At 38.6% G+C, this 14,989-nt stretch overlaps 1 protein-coding gene across 2 annotated transcripts; it reads left to right on the forward strand.

The window, feature by feature from the left end:
• Window positions 1-1,904: 1,904 nt before the first annotated feature.
• On the forward strand, window positions 1,905-14,306 carry LOC124121887. 2 transcript variants are annotated; one of them, XM_046484990.2, is made up of 2 exons: window positions 1,905-2,034; window positions 7,197-14,306. In XM_046484990.2, the coding sequence occupies exon 2, from the start codon at window positions 7,223-7,225 to the stop codon at window positions 10,295-10,297; it is 3,075 nt and encodes a 1,024-aa protein (XP_046340946.1). In that variant the 5' UTR covers window positions 1,905-2,034; window positions 7,197-7,222; the 3' UTR covers window positions 10,298-14,306. The 2 variants fall into 2 exon arrangements, with proteins under 2 accessions (XP_046340946.1, XP_046340947.1); XM_046484991.2 differs by lacking the exon at window positions 1,905-2,034 and adding an exon at window positions 2,050-2,193.
• Window positions 14,307-14,989: the final 683 nt, after the last annotated feature.

Consider the following 14,989-nt stretch of genomic DNA (forward strand, 5'->3'; position numbering starts at 1 on the left):
TATGTCAACAAGATTAGTGCCAGTCCAACAGGATTAACAGGATTAAGTATTCCCCTCAGTCTAGCCATTCATTTAGCATAGGGCACAACCAATCGTGTATCAACCAATCATATTCCATTTTATTGTTCTAATTTTTGTTAAATACATACAGGAACCTTGTTAGGGCAGAGAAGGGGTTTGACTCTCTTACCAAGCAGACCTCTCTCCCACAGCCCAGAGTGTTGTACCGACTCTCTGTGGCACCCTCAGTTATTTTATAAGTATATTGTAAATTGTTAATTGTTCTTGTAAATAAAATTGTGATTAGTCTCCTGTGACTCCGGCTCTTTGCTGACTAATTCCCCAAGAAAACCAGCACGCCATTTGGAAGGTATTGTTCACCCAGAACAGTTCCATGATAGTACCATGCCCTGCTCACTTCCATCCGTGAAGCCATGAACCCACGGACCGAAAGTGGATCGACATACACCACTTCGAGAGACTAAAAACAGGATCGAAATCTGACCAATCAGAAGCTTGGGTTTTGGACCAATCAGAGACCGTCTCCGGCCTGGGCAGTCCTCTGATTGGTCAAAACACTCTTGTGCTTCCTCTCCCATGGTACAAGCCTGACCCTATGGAAAAGAAACACAACGGGTGTGCCACACGGGGTGGCGTGTGGGACAGAAACCAACCAATGAGAAGGTCGGGTTCTTCACCAATGAGAAGGTCGGATTTTTCCACCAATCAGGAAGCAGGGTTTCAGTGCCTTTAATACGACAAACATTCTCTTGCCATCAGTTTTCATTGAACGGTCCAAGCAGCAACACCATCACCTGTGGTTGGTCGAACCGGGGTTGTGCTTTCTCTCCCATGGTAAAATCCATTTCCTGTGGAAAAGAAACACAAGGGTCGGTCCGTTTTGGAAAACCAGGGCTCAGGCCAGGCACCGGAATGGACCAATCGGCGCGCTGCGTTGTCGACCAATCAGAAAGCAGGGTTTCAGTGCCTCTCCTATAAAAATAAAAAAAGATCGAAGCCACACACACGGTCACAATCCTAGCACTGAATGAGAAGAGATCAACCATGTCGTCTCGATGCAACTTTATGTAGTGCCAGACAGTCACAGTTACCTGTACTGCCCTGAAGTAAGCAAGCTCCGACGTTCATACAGTTTGGCCCCAACTCTGTGAAGCTTCATACTCCAACGAACTCACACAAAGTGAAGGTCAATTCTTAAATGAACGACAGTCAACTTGGTAGTGTTCACCTAGGCGAGGTCATCCACTACTGTCAATATAATTATATAGATATGCTACTACAACTGCACCAGTGAGTTGCGTGACAATACATATGTACACATCAATATGACCTATCGCTAGTTCTCCGTACCAGTGTAAACATAGGATAACTACGGAAATTGAAATAGATTTTCACGATTTAGGATATTTTCTCAATGAAAGTTATAACCATTCTATGACATATGTTTATCTACATATGTAGACTTGTCAAACATGAAACAGATGAAACACATATGCAATATCTTGAATGGTCACATATGGCACTGGCCTGTGGCAGAGGTACAATGCTGGTCGCATCGAACTCTGGGTAGGAGAGTGATATGTTTGATACCAGTTATCTCAAATGGGTTTCTCACCCACAGGTGTGTAAGAAATATAATCTTAGCTCTAGATCTATACCAATCAATTATAGATCTATATTTGCATCCGTTTTTGCAAGCTACATAAGTTATTTAACTATTTGTATGAATATACAATCAGAATCTATATGTCGGGATTACAAAAGCCTAACCTTACGCACATTGTAGCTGTTGATAACGAATCAATGCCGTGCCCGTATGCGGTCTCTCGACATACTTGGATTCTGCAGTAGAGCTAGACGGCGTGGTTACCTCCCTTTCCTTTGAACGCGGAACGAGAGGCCACAGGCCAGACTTTGTATTGGCTTTGTGAGAGAACGAATTATGATCCTGGCGTTTAATGTGAATGCTGTTTTGTATAAGTGTGACCAGGATCTGCCAAGAAGTGATCAAAGGTAATATTTCCATGTATCTGCAATACCATGCATTCCGTGAATGGTTCGCAATTGGTCAGTTCAAGCGCGATGTAGCGACCTTGCAACAGTCGGCCATGACGGATATGCTCCAGACGCCATGCAGCAGTCTATCTCGGGAACACCAACCCTTGTATTTCTGTAAGTTAGGTATGACAGACGTCAACGTTGGTTCGGATGAGAAACCGAAAGGTTATGTTTGTGTCTGTCTAAACGCGGCTTTGTGGAAGTAAATAGGTATTATAGTTTTGTTATCAGTTTATTTAGGCTGTACCGCATGGCTCAAGTAAGGGAAGATTGTGAGGAATACTGCAGTAGTGATTTTACGAGCGCGTGAGGTTGACACGACAGGCCACAGAACAAAATACTATTTACAAACTAGCTGACTCTACAGGCGAAAAGTGTATTCAGAAAATGTCAGACATGTGACATTTTGGGAGATCCACCTATTGTTAGGTCCAATTAACGTATGACCATCTTCCCGAACTTTAAAAGTCCAGTTCCCACCCTTGCCGAGCTAGGCTGGTATTATGGAGTTACATTTTGGCTGGACTAACGAGTCTATGCATAGTCCAATCAAAATTGCGCACCGAAATAGAAATCCTGTTCGTAAACTGTCGACTCGTCAGCAGATATTTTCCAAATCTTTTCATGTTTTTAATCATGGTGCTCACGTGATTTGATGCATTTCGCAACATAAGAACTGTTTTATCGCAATATAGATCTTGTTTATGGATCAGATCGTCCTGACTGGACGCCGCAATTGGGTTTGAAGCAAATGCAAGTGATACAAGAGATGGAATCTGATTGGTGAACAGGAGAGGCTTACAAGGGATATAACTAGTAATAGCCACTGGTGGCGCTGCGATCGAGCCCAGTAATTCCAGCCAAGTTCGGCAAGGGTGGAAACTGCACTCTTATAGTCAGTTAACTCTCTTGCCTCGAGAAGATGACGTCGTTATTGTTTTGTCCCGTTAACTTTCAAATTCTTCTCAGTTTCATGTCAGTTGTGTCAGAGATGTGGAAAATTCATCATATGGTAAAAGTACATTTCAACAAAAGTTAAACTAATATAATTTGTGGACATCACATTTTATGATAAATGGAGGCCTGTTTCTGTTGTAAATCTAGAGGTGATCATTACCAGGAGGCCATTGTATGTAGTACAGTGACCAGTGGCAATCTCAAGCAGCTAGCAAGAAAAAAGGAGATAGGACCACAAGAGGTATAGCAGGATTTGTTTGGTATCACTGGAAGCTTAGAATCACTGGTTTGCCAAGTCCAATGTTGCCAGAGATGGAAATGTGTATGCCTTTTGCTGTCATTTCCATGGTAATCATGCCATTTTGGAAAAAGACTTACAACTACCACCACATATAAATGGATAAATCTTCACTATTTATAGGTACTGTATCAATTTTGTGAATGATCTTTTGTTCCTAGTGCTGTTCTTTCAGTCCATGTAAAAAGACATGGTCAAAGTCACATCAATCTGCCTTGTAGCTATTCTTGCTTGATATGTAATGTTTAATCTGGCATCATTCTTAACTGCTGGGGTGAAACAGAAAATATTTAAGACCTGTGAGTAACTGGGGTAGAATAGGTCTTCGGCAACCAATGCATGCTGTAAAAGGCGACTATGCTTGTCATAAGAGGCGACAAAGAGATTCGGGTGGTCAGGCTTGCTGACATGATTGATGCATGTCATCGTATCCCAATTGTGTGGAACGATGCTCATGATGTCAGTCACTGGATTGTCTGGTCCAAACTCGGTTATTTAGAGACTGCCGTCATATAGCTGGAATATTACTGAGCTTGGCATTAAACAACAAACAAACAAATCTTAACGGCTGAGTACATCATAAGTACACCATGTGTATATGGTATTTTAAGACACTTCATAGAACATACTCTCTGAAAAAATAAATGTCATTATGGTAAATCATAAATGTTAGGACACATGCTATTAAGACACATGGCTTGTATTTCTTCACAATTGTGGTACATAAAATTGGTAAAAGGTCAAGGTCACATGTTAACAGGCACAATAATTATATACTTTAAAACTTCAAATTAACACTAGCATGAATTAAAGGCGAGAAATGTGATCGGTCTTTTTCGCATTAATGAAACTTTACACTTATGTCTCCAAAATGACTATCAACAATCTGTACACTTTGGATAGTGGAAATACCAACTTGAATATATACACAAACACGGTTGAGCAGCAGTTGTAACAAATACATACCAGTGTCAATCAATGAATAGGATTTACACAAAAAGGCATCTGGTGAATTATCACTGCTGGGGTCAAGAGTTCTACCCACTCATGTCAAACTAGGCATCATTGACCACTTCAAACAGTGAACTGTTGTTGGTTCAATTATTTTATTGCCTTTGAACTTCCTTAAAGCCAGTCAACAGAATAACATATATACTGTGTGTTGTTTTTATGAAAACACAGTTTATTGTTCGTAAGGAAGTGCTTTACTCAGTGCTAATAAGCAGTGCTATTTGCTGTTTGATTGGATTAAGGTAAGGATACGTATCATTCCACTGGGGATGGGGTGGGGGAGCCCCATTGATTTTGAGTCTCATTTTTGGCTAGGGGTCAGCAGTCATACTAATTTGGAGATGCATTAATTTCAAGATTTACAGTAATTAGTCAGGTGTTTAGCACAGAATGCCATTATAATTTGTAATCATGGTTATGTACACTTACTGGTTGTACTTTATGATCATTACAGACACATGCATCTATCGTTTCTTTATTCGTTATTTTATTGTTCAATGTTTACACATACTTTACAGATGTAATCATTACTTATTGTTATAAATGCACAGCCATGGTCAAGGTCAGTAAATGTTCATGGTTTATTAATAAAACGTCACCTCAGCAAAATGTCACCAAGCCAAAATGCCAGTAATTGCTGAAAACTGAAGCTTGACCAAAGTAAAAATGGCTACAATAGCATCGCAAAAACATCGCCTTATCTTATTTTTACTTTGGCTTTGAATAATAAACAATAAATGAAATTAAACTCACATCTCCCCATGCCACAAGTTTTCGAGCCTCACCTTTTGGGCCCCTAAACAATATGTAACCATGCTTTTAATGATGTATAATCAAGGTTGATGGTTCAAAGCCAACTGAACACATCAACTGTTCGTCACTGGCCGCTGAAGTTATTGTTACGATTTAAGCTACATGAGGTAAGATATTCACAAAGTAATGAAAATGTATCTCAAAACCTTTTCACTGATACACATTTTAATCAAACTTCATTTTTTTTAATGATAATTTTGCTTCAGAACAATCGTTGGCACTAATAATGCATTGGCTGCTGTTTGTAAACTTCCTGTGTGTGATGTCATGTGACTGGCCAAGTTGTGCATATATTTTTAACTGACTGTAATGGAGGGGCTCAAAATCATGTGATGGTAAAAATTTGTACTTTGATATCCTGACATAGCATCAAAATGTTGGATTGGTGATGATAAGACAAATACCACCAGTGTTTCAGAATAAACAGTGAATGAAGAGAAAGTCAAATGTTAAACCTCACACATTAAAACTAGAACAACTGCTGTAAAACATAATACTTGTTCATGTGAGCAACAAATGGCATGTGTCCTAACATTTACAGTTATTCTTTAGAATGTATATTCTATGAGGTTTTTGAGGTTACCAAATGTGTGGTGCTATTGTGCTCAGCATTTAAGAATGATACATGATAAAACATTGATTTTTAAGCAGAAGTGACTACAAATCTGCTTGATGTGACCTTGTTGTTTTTTAACATGGATTGAAAGAGCAGAGCAACACAAAAATTCACAAAATTAATGAAATATCTATTCACAATGAAAGTCTATCCATTTTATTTACTGGTAGCGCCCTTTCCAAAATAGCATGATTACCATGGAAACGCAACTAAAAGGACATGTTTCAAGTCTGGTTTTTGAAAAATTGATATTCTTAGTCTTACAATGATACCAAATTCATCTTTTTACTATACCTTCGGTAGACCATGTAGACCTGTTTCCATATTTTGACACCAGAAATTACTGGTCTACCAACTCATCAGTCCTCTCTCACACCATCAAAATTGAAATGAGACTATTCCAACACCACACATACACAAATTATAGTTTGAAGTTGATCAATATTGTCACAAACCCTGAACAGCCTAAAGTACTCACGGAAATGAAAAAAACCTGTTTTTTCGATCTCAGATTTTAAATAAATGCAGTTAATATACAAAATATATAAATATTCAAACAACTCAATTAGTACTAATTGGGCCTTGGCACAAATACAGCGTATCAAAGGTTTTTATGTCTTTTTACATGTAAAAGTGTGTAAAAATATGAACAAAACAGACTATTGTGAAACTGAGCATAACCAGGTGTTAGTAGATCAAGGTGAATGTCCATGACCTATGACACCTTGACGACAGGTGAAAACAGGTGCTTGAGACCCACATGCATGTGATTTGTCAGTGGTTAGTGATTTGTGAGTGGCATTGTTGGATAGTGAATCATCGTCAAAATATCAGAACGTAAAAGTAACATATTCCCTTCTCAAACAACAACTTACATGTCATTATTATTATGTACATAAACATAGCTGTTATTTTTATTGTTGTTTTGATAACTTTTTTCCAGGCTAATTTGCATAATGCCTATAGCCTGTTTCTGCCATGTCAATTTGGACTTAGTTTTATTTTTGAATGTTGAAAGTGCCTACAAATTACCTCTTGTAAAGTACATTTTGTATTGAGTACTGAGAAAAAACTAGCAAATCCAGACTAGTACTTTTCCAGTTGTTTTGTTATTTCGTATTTACATCTACGTAATGCTTTGTGTCGATTATTAAATCCAGCAAAACAGGTTTTTTTCATTTCCATGAGTACTTTAGTAACCTTTTAGAATGTTGAGTTTCATATTGCCTAACTTACATGTTTTGTAATACATTGTTTCAAATCAGTAAACAAATGTCTCCTTATGTAAAAACATCATAAGTTAATTCTGCCAGGTTAATGCAATAGTGATATTTTATTTCGTGTAGAAGTTGCACTGCTTAATCCATGTAAGCTGTTCCTTTAGTATTTGGATATGATAGATTTTTCATCATCTATTCACAGAAGCCTAAACAGTCAAGAACCTCTTCATGATGACTGACAGTTCAGCCACTAACAAAATTATCCAGCCTGCTGTAAGGGTTGACAATGAGACATCCGATACATTGGAAATGGATTCTGACAACAAGCAGGCAGTTCAGTCTTTGTTGGCCATGTCATCAGAAGCCATTGTTAGAGGTGTTCCATCAGAGACACAAAGGCATTTGTTTCAACAGATGAACCAGTCAGTGTTGACAAGTATTAGTCCAGTTGTTCAGCTTCCAGTAAATACAGAACAAATGAGACCAACTCATGTTCGAGACAATGCAACACATGAAGCAGTTCAGGTGACCCCATCCTGTGGTTTTGCCCCAGATCTACCAGACTCCAAAACATGTTTCATCAGTGACAATTCTGTATCAAGAGTCGAAACATCAGATGGAAATGGTGGACAACAAGACAATAATGCAGTTGATTCTGTTCCATGTGTGTCTTCCACAATTGTTGGGCCCTCCACTTCAGTCATAAAGCCAAGTGTCTGTGTTGATTCAACTGATGACTTGCTTGTTCCTCAAACACCTCCTACACTCAGAGGCAGTGCTTGTGTTTCATCTGCTGCAGTGAACCTTACAGAGTCTTCTATTAAACCCACTGATGATTCTTATGTTGAGAATTCAGTTACTACTGTTCGATCAAATGCAGAAACAGTACAAGAGAAGCAGCATGGTCAGCCTGTGTCAGTGACCTGCTGTTCTTTGGACCGTGGTTCATCTGCCGCTCCAGTACAATTGCAGAGTACAATAAATACAAGGGAACCTGGGATATATAAAGAAGAATGTGACAACAAGCAAGGATGGCAAACTGAAAGAGTAACTGATAAGTTTGAGTGTTCCTTTACAGAAAGTGATGACAGTGATTCAGACAGTGAACATTCAAAAATGAAGAAAAAAGATGATGGGTTCTTTCAGATAACATTTGATATGGATGATGATTCCATACTCTCAACAGAAAACAGTGAAGGCGGATCATTCCTCACTTGTTGTGTGTGTGGGAAGGAACTGCCTGAGACAACAGTAGCAGAAGCAGGTAAAGAAATGTGTAATACATGCAAACTTGTCAGATTTATGCCAGAGGAAACAAAAGCAAGAGGAAAGAGAGGAAGAAAGAAGATTTTCACACCATCAGAAAGTAAAGTAGTGGTTAAGTCACCTGTTAAGAGATGCCCAAAGAAAAGTACAGTGAAAGTGGAAAATGTTGACTCCATAGCCCCAGTCAGAAAGAGTACAAGAAAGCGGGTATCAACGATTGTTATGGAAGAAATAGCTGGTGACTCTGAAGAAGACAGTTCTCCCCCAGAAGATGAGACTGCCGTTGACAACAATGGAGAAGATGACTGCACAGAGATTAGAAATGTAAAGCCCCGCGAAAAGAAAAGCAAGACACAAGAGGAAATATCCAAGAGTAAATATGCTCAAGAGCTAAATTTGACTCCTACTGTGAAATCTGAAACAGATGGTACAGATGGTGTGAAAACGACTGAACAAGACATTTCTGATGAAGTGATGGCTCTTATCATAGCAGGTAATATGCCTCCGAGGAAAAAAGGTAGGCCCAAGGGTTCCAAAAATAAACCAAAACTCTTAAGAGCTGAGAAAGTGACAAAGAGGGATATGAAGTTCAACAAGAGATGGTACAGAGGACGTGGTCCAGTTCCAGATGCTAATCCAGATTCCGCAGATGGCCTCTGGGCATGTGAATTTTGTGGGAAGGCATTTCCTATTCGAAGGAATTTTCTTGCCCACAGGAGAAAGCATTCTGGAAGACATAAGTGTGATGAATGTGGTGACACTTTCGAGTGCAATAGTAAATTGCAGAGACACATAAGAAGACATCGTGGAGAAAAACCATTTGCTTGTCACTTATGTCCAAAAGCATATTCAGAAAACATGTGGCTTCAAAGACACCTTGCAACTCATCTATCTGAGGGTCATGCTCCACAGCCCAAACCCTATCAATGTAACATTTGTGGACGTCAGTATACACACAAAGGAACCATGATCTACCACGTGAAGACTCACACAGAAACAAAATTTTACCAGTGTGATGTTTGTGGGAAGCAGTTCACTCATAGGAGTTCTCTTGAATGTCACATTAAGACCCACACTGGGGAAAAACCTTATGTCTGCGAGGTTTGTGGCAAGCGGTTTGCTGACCGAAGTGTCCAGCTCAGACACACGCGATCACATTCTGGAGACAAACCATATAAATGCAGTGTGTGTGACAAGGGCTTTACACAAAGTGGAACTCTCAATATACACATGAGATTACACACATCAGAAAAACCATACAAATGCAAGATTTGTGGTATTGGTTTTCTGAAAAGATGTGATCTTAGCAAACACTCTAAATGTCATGTTGGTGAAATGTTATCAAAGAAAGCTAACTTGATAACATGTCGTGTTAATGAAGGTAGAGGTGCTGATATTCAAGAAAAAGCAGCCCAGATTCTTATAAATGCCTATGGTGAGAAGAGAGCAGATGGAACCATTGAGATAAAAACTAGACTTGAGCAGCCAGTAGGAACTGAACACTATGAACAAGAAGCCACTGCTGAGCAAGTGAATGCAGGACAGGTAGTGGATATGATGCAGACTGTGGGCATAACCTCTGGCGACACTCACCATCTTGAACAGCGTGTGATGGGTAGTCACCATCAGGTACTTGATCAAGACCAAGTGCAGCAACATTCAGAAGACATTCAGCGGCGTGCTTTAGAGTTTCTGGCCATGCGGAGACAAGAAATTGAGCAGCAGCAGGGGCTAGATAGAATACAGATCCTACATCCACCATTACACAGGTCCACTCTAGACCATGCCTCATTGGATAGACCAATCATGGATCATCACTCAGTAGAGATAGTCGCTGAACAGCAGGCTGTAGATAGGCACAGACAGATTGAGAGGCATGTTGATGAACACCCAGTTGAAAGGCAGCTGCTAGAGCAAGTTGAGGGGCAGGTTATTGGACAACCGCAGATGATAGAGGACCAACAAATAGAACAGCAAAGACTTGATCAAATGTCATCGCAGCAGCAGCAGCCCATCTGGATCTGCAAGTATAACTAGGTTCAATAGTGTGTCATTCATTACCTTTTGGAAAAGTGTCACCATGTCTGACCATCATCACATAGCCCATATTAAAGTGTCATTGAGCATTTACTAAAATGGGATTTGTGGGATGTCATCAACAGTACAGTCTGGTGATTTGTAAGGAGGAGGAGTGTGATAGTACATCTACTAAAGTCGTGTTATCACGTTGGTAAACTGAATATGTGTCATAGTGGACCAAATCAGCAAATATGACTCTCTGAAACATCATAACCTCACCTTGACACTGGTACAAGCTTACCATACAGTTGAAGAAAACTTACATGTATCATGTGTATATGATGATAAAAAGGAAATATTTACTCATTATAGTCTGGTGAAATAGCCTGCAATAGATATAACTGTTGCTGTCTGTTTTTATCAATATTAAAAGTGCTAGCCATTCGGGATATTAAGATACAGGTGTCACATAAAACAATACATATCTCCATACAGAAGCCATGATACAATACAGTTCTTGATACTGCATATACAACATTTTGTAAGGAAAACACAGTCATTAGACTGAGAATAGATTTCATAGACTCGGTCCTAAAGGTAAAGAAGGACAACTGACATCTGACTGGTACCCATTGACAGGACACCGAGTCAAGTCAACTATTCTGTATGAGAAAATAATAAGAAATTAACAAGTTTACGTACTGTATTAGGACAGACAGCAAGGAAAAGCTGGTCAGTCTTTTTGTTGGGCCTGGTTCACATCCGAAAGACGACCAAAAAAGTTATAAGGATTACAAAAATAGTTTGTACTCGCTGAATGATATTGATGTGAGATCAACATAGACAATCAATATAGGGTTAAATGTGAATTGATGCCAAATTAAATGTATCTGGTATCATAGTTTGCAGATGTTGCACTGATGTACCGGGAATCGCAACATCACTACGACTCATATATGTTTTGGAACCTGAAGTACAGGGTCATGCTATGGCCTCACTGTTTTAACTTTGATAATGGCTGAGCCATAATTGCTACTGTTTAGATATATATACATCCGGAAATAGGTTAAGCCCAAGCCCTTTTGTATTTTCAAGTTTTGAAATTCTGAGGACCTTTGGAAATATCTACACATGATATTTACTTCATTTCATTAATGTCAAAAGTACAACTGATGCCTGCTGAAATGTTGGCACAAGAACACTCTGTGGTCGCAAATACTGAGTCACATCACATAATATAAGGAAGCAGAGCAAGCCATGGATAGGAGTTGTAGATAACAAAATGTTTACTTTATATTCTAATATAAAGTAAGCAGTGATTAACTTTTGCCAGGTGTGTGATGTGTGAGTGTGTATAGATACCTGGTAATCTGCTCCTGTGCTTCAGTATACAAACACCACACAGTATTTTCTTAATGATAGTAATTGGTGATAATTAGCGGTGTTGTGAGAAGCAGGACTGATTTAAGGTTTTTGTTACAATTTAACCAAGGCTGATGTTTATGTTCAACTAAACAAATATTTTTGATATCAGAGATTGTTCTTCCATCATTAAACTGTGTACACTTTTAGAAAAGGACCCAGTTTGGTCAATATTAACAAAAGGTCAAGGTCTGTGTTCAGTTTTTTGTGAAACATAGTTATACTATGGTCAATCTTTTCTTTCGTGTAACTGAAGAAATCTTACCACATTATATTTCAGTTGCATTTTCCTGTATGTCAAAGGTCAAGGTAATTTTGAAAAGAAGTTGTATTATCAGAATATACAATACTTTGGAGATGATGCAAAATGCAGATGGAGGTAATTGACTTTAGAGGGTATCCTACAATGCAATTAGTCCACATGGCCTCAGAGAATTTTTATGGCACATGCAATGAAAGGTCAAGGTCATGAGAAAGAAATACCTCACTAAACTAAAATATTACAATTTCTCTTAAACACTTTAAGAATTATACCTTTTATGATTATACTCAGTATTTAACTACTTTTTCTTTAGTCAAAATAAGTCAAAGGTCTAGGTCAGCCTCGAGGTTGCCAAATGGGTATCATGTTGTCAATTTTGTCAGACTTAGTGTGACTTTTAGCAAGCACTGGTACAGTGGGGCAAGCCATGATAGGGTATAAAACATACAGAATTTGTTAGTCCAGTCTAAATCTGTACAGTTTGAAATGCTTGGTATCATAATACATCTATGCACTGCTGATAGTGAGATATCTGTGATGCCCAACAACCTAGACATGTAAAAACTTATCTGTGTTAATAAGACATATTTCTATCCTAAATGTGATATCCAAATCATATTATGGAGTGTTACTGTTAGAAGTATAAAGCTCTAGCATACTGTGTCTTGTGTACATATGTATTGAAATACTGTATTGGGTGTGTTGCTTTGGTTTTTTTATCAAGGATATTGATTGACAAAGGTAGACAAATGATGTTTCTAAAGAAATGAGTTTGTGAACAAATATAAGTTTGAGTTACATAATAGAATATTCCTAGTCTAGCTGGCAAAACATTGTGCAGAGTTTTATGCCTCATATACATGAAACCACATTATTATTACTCACTCACTCACTCACTCACTCACTCACTCACTCACTCACTCACTCACAATGGCATGTAAAGTTTATATTAGTGACAGGTAAATCATATATTTTATTAATGCTACGTTCCAAGAAAATATTTATTTTCTAAGAGAAATGCTTTAGTCCCATTGATTGTGCACATGCCAGTTGAGTTGTTCAAGGCTGTTAAATGATTTCATGTGGTAGGTCATGGATGGTGAGAGCAGTGTGGTAAATGTCTTGTGACTGTTGTTTAGTATGGTTTTGGTCTCTCTGTCTGACAGAAATGAAAATGTTTGTGTTAACATTGTCAAATTGTAGAGCTGCATTTTCTATCTTCAGCTGTACTTTTATGTTATCTTGTAAAATATATTACACTAGACTCTTCAGCTGAGATATATATGGCAGAGAGTGTTGTACAATGTATACATTGGACCAAATACTTCCACATCTAGGTTGTAAATACATGTAATGGACAAACTGACATCTCTTTGGAATCGATACTGTAATACCTATTACTGTGATTAGATATTAGGTATACCTACGACTGTGATTAGTTATGTACCGACTTGCTTCCATTGGAGGTCAATTTAATAGTGCTTTGTTATTGTATGCTTGCCTAAAAAGCGACTGCTTGTCGTAAAAGGCGATCCCATATTGGGTGGTCATGGATCGGGTGGTCAGGCTCGCAGACTTGGTTGATGCATGTCATTGTATCCAAACTGTGTGGATCGATGATGATGATGTCAATCACTGGATTGTCTGGTCCAGACTCGATTGTTTAGAGACCGCCGTCATATAGCTTGAATATTGCTGAGTGCAGCATAAAACAACAAACAAAAATTTAAACCATCAAGAAGAAAGAAAGGTTTTATGCTGTCAGTTTCATTTGTAATGTAGATAGCATGCACATCCCATAAGAAGGCATCAAAGCAACAGCTTGGATATTTTTCAGGCACAAATACAAGCACATATGTGTGTGCAAGCATCATTATTACTGGCAAGTACAGTACATGTAGTTCATACATACGATCAGATGAATTTTGGTACTCCGTCCTTCAGGGTATGTCTCACTTGTGGAGCAGCAGGTATAATCACAGTGGAACTAATATTTCAGTTGTGATCTGAGTATTCACACTTGGGTGAGATATCCATGTGGACACTTTAAGAATGAAGTCTTTATTTGTGCCTCAGTATCACAAAGACATCAGGACGCACTGACTGTCATGTCAACAATGTATGCTCTCTTGACAACCCTTTAGTATATTACATTGTATTTGTGACTCTACTGACTTCACATGCTTTAAACCCTTAAGAATGTAGTTTCTGTGAGGCAGTCTGTGCAAGGAATCTGACATGCTATTTGTTACCATTGTTACAGGCTTTAGTTGAACCTGCAGAATAAAATGACCTGGTGTGGACGCAAGTGATTGATACAATAAAGTCACATAATAATGGTAACACATTTCTTGTTATTTCTAGTGCTATAGTGCAGTTTTATGTCAAGACTGCCTCCGTGGTCTAGTGGTAGAGCGGGATTGGATCCCCGGCCGTGTCATACTTTAAAAGATGGTACTTGTTACCCTGTCGGCGCTCGGCATTTAGGGGCTAAAAGAAGAACTGGTCGGCTCGGAGTTCGTATACTGTGTCTAAGTGGAGTATTCATGTTAAACTGCAGCATGTAAGTGCAATAATAACGCAACGTTAAAGCCCTTTTCACCTCACCTGTAGTATATCAAGACTCATGAACGCTGTTTCCAACTCTGTGAAATTATGCATTGTGTGAAATTAGACTTATGTGTGCCACCAGCTTATCCTGGGAACACATTGAACCATGGAAATATCCTACTTAAAGACGGATGGTAGTTCTCCAGTTAAGCATTCTTTGTTCTTTTCTACTATTTTATAAATGTAGACCCATTGATTTTAAATGTTTGAAGACTGACACTTGCCATATTAATAACAGAACTTTCAAGCATCAAATACTGATACACATTTCTTCTGTTATTTCACAATGTTGCACAACATTGTTGAATGATTATAATTAGTCCATGAGCCAGAGAAAATTTGACTACCAAACAGAGGGACAAATTACCAACATGATTTTCAGCTAGCTTGATGTCTCAACTGTATAATTTCATGTG

The sequence above is a fragment of the Haliotis rufescens genome, unplaced genomic scaffold (genome assembly GCF_023055435.1).
Source record: "Haliotis rufescens isolate VD_foot unplaced genomic scaffold, xgHalRufe1.0.p SCAF_1, whole genome shotgun sequence".
Classification (NCBI taxonomy): Eukaryota; Metazoa; Mollusca; class Gastropoda; order Lepetellida; family Haliotidae; genus Haliotis; species Haliotis rufescens.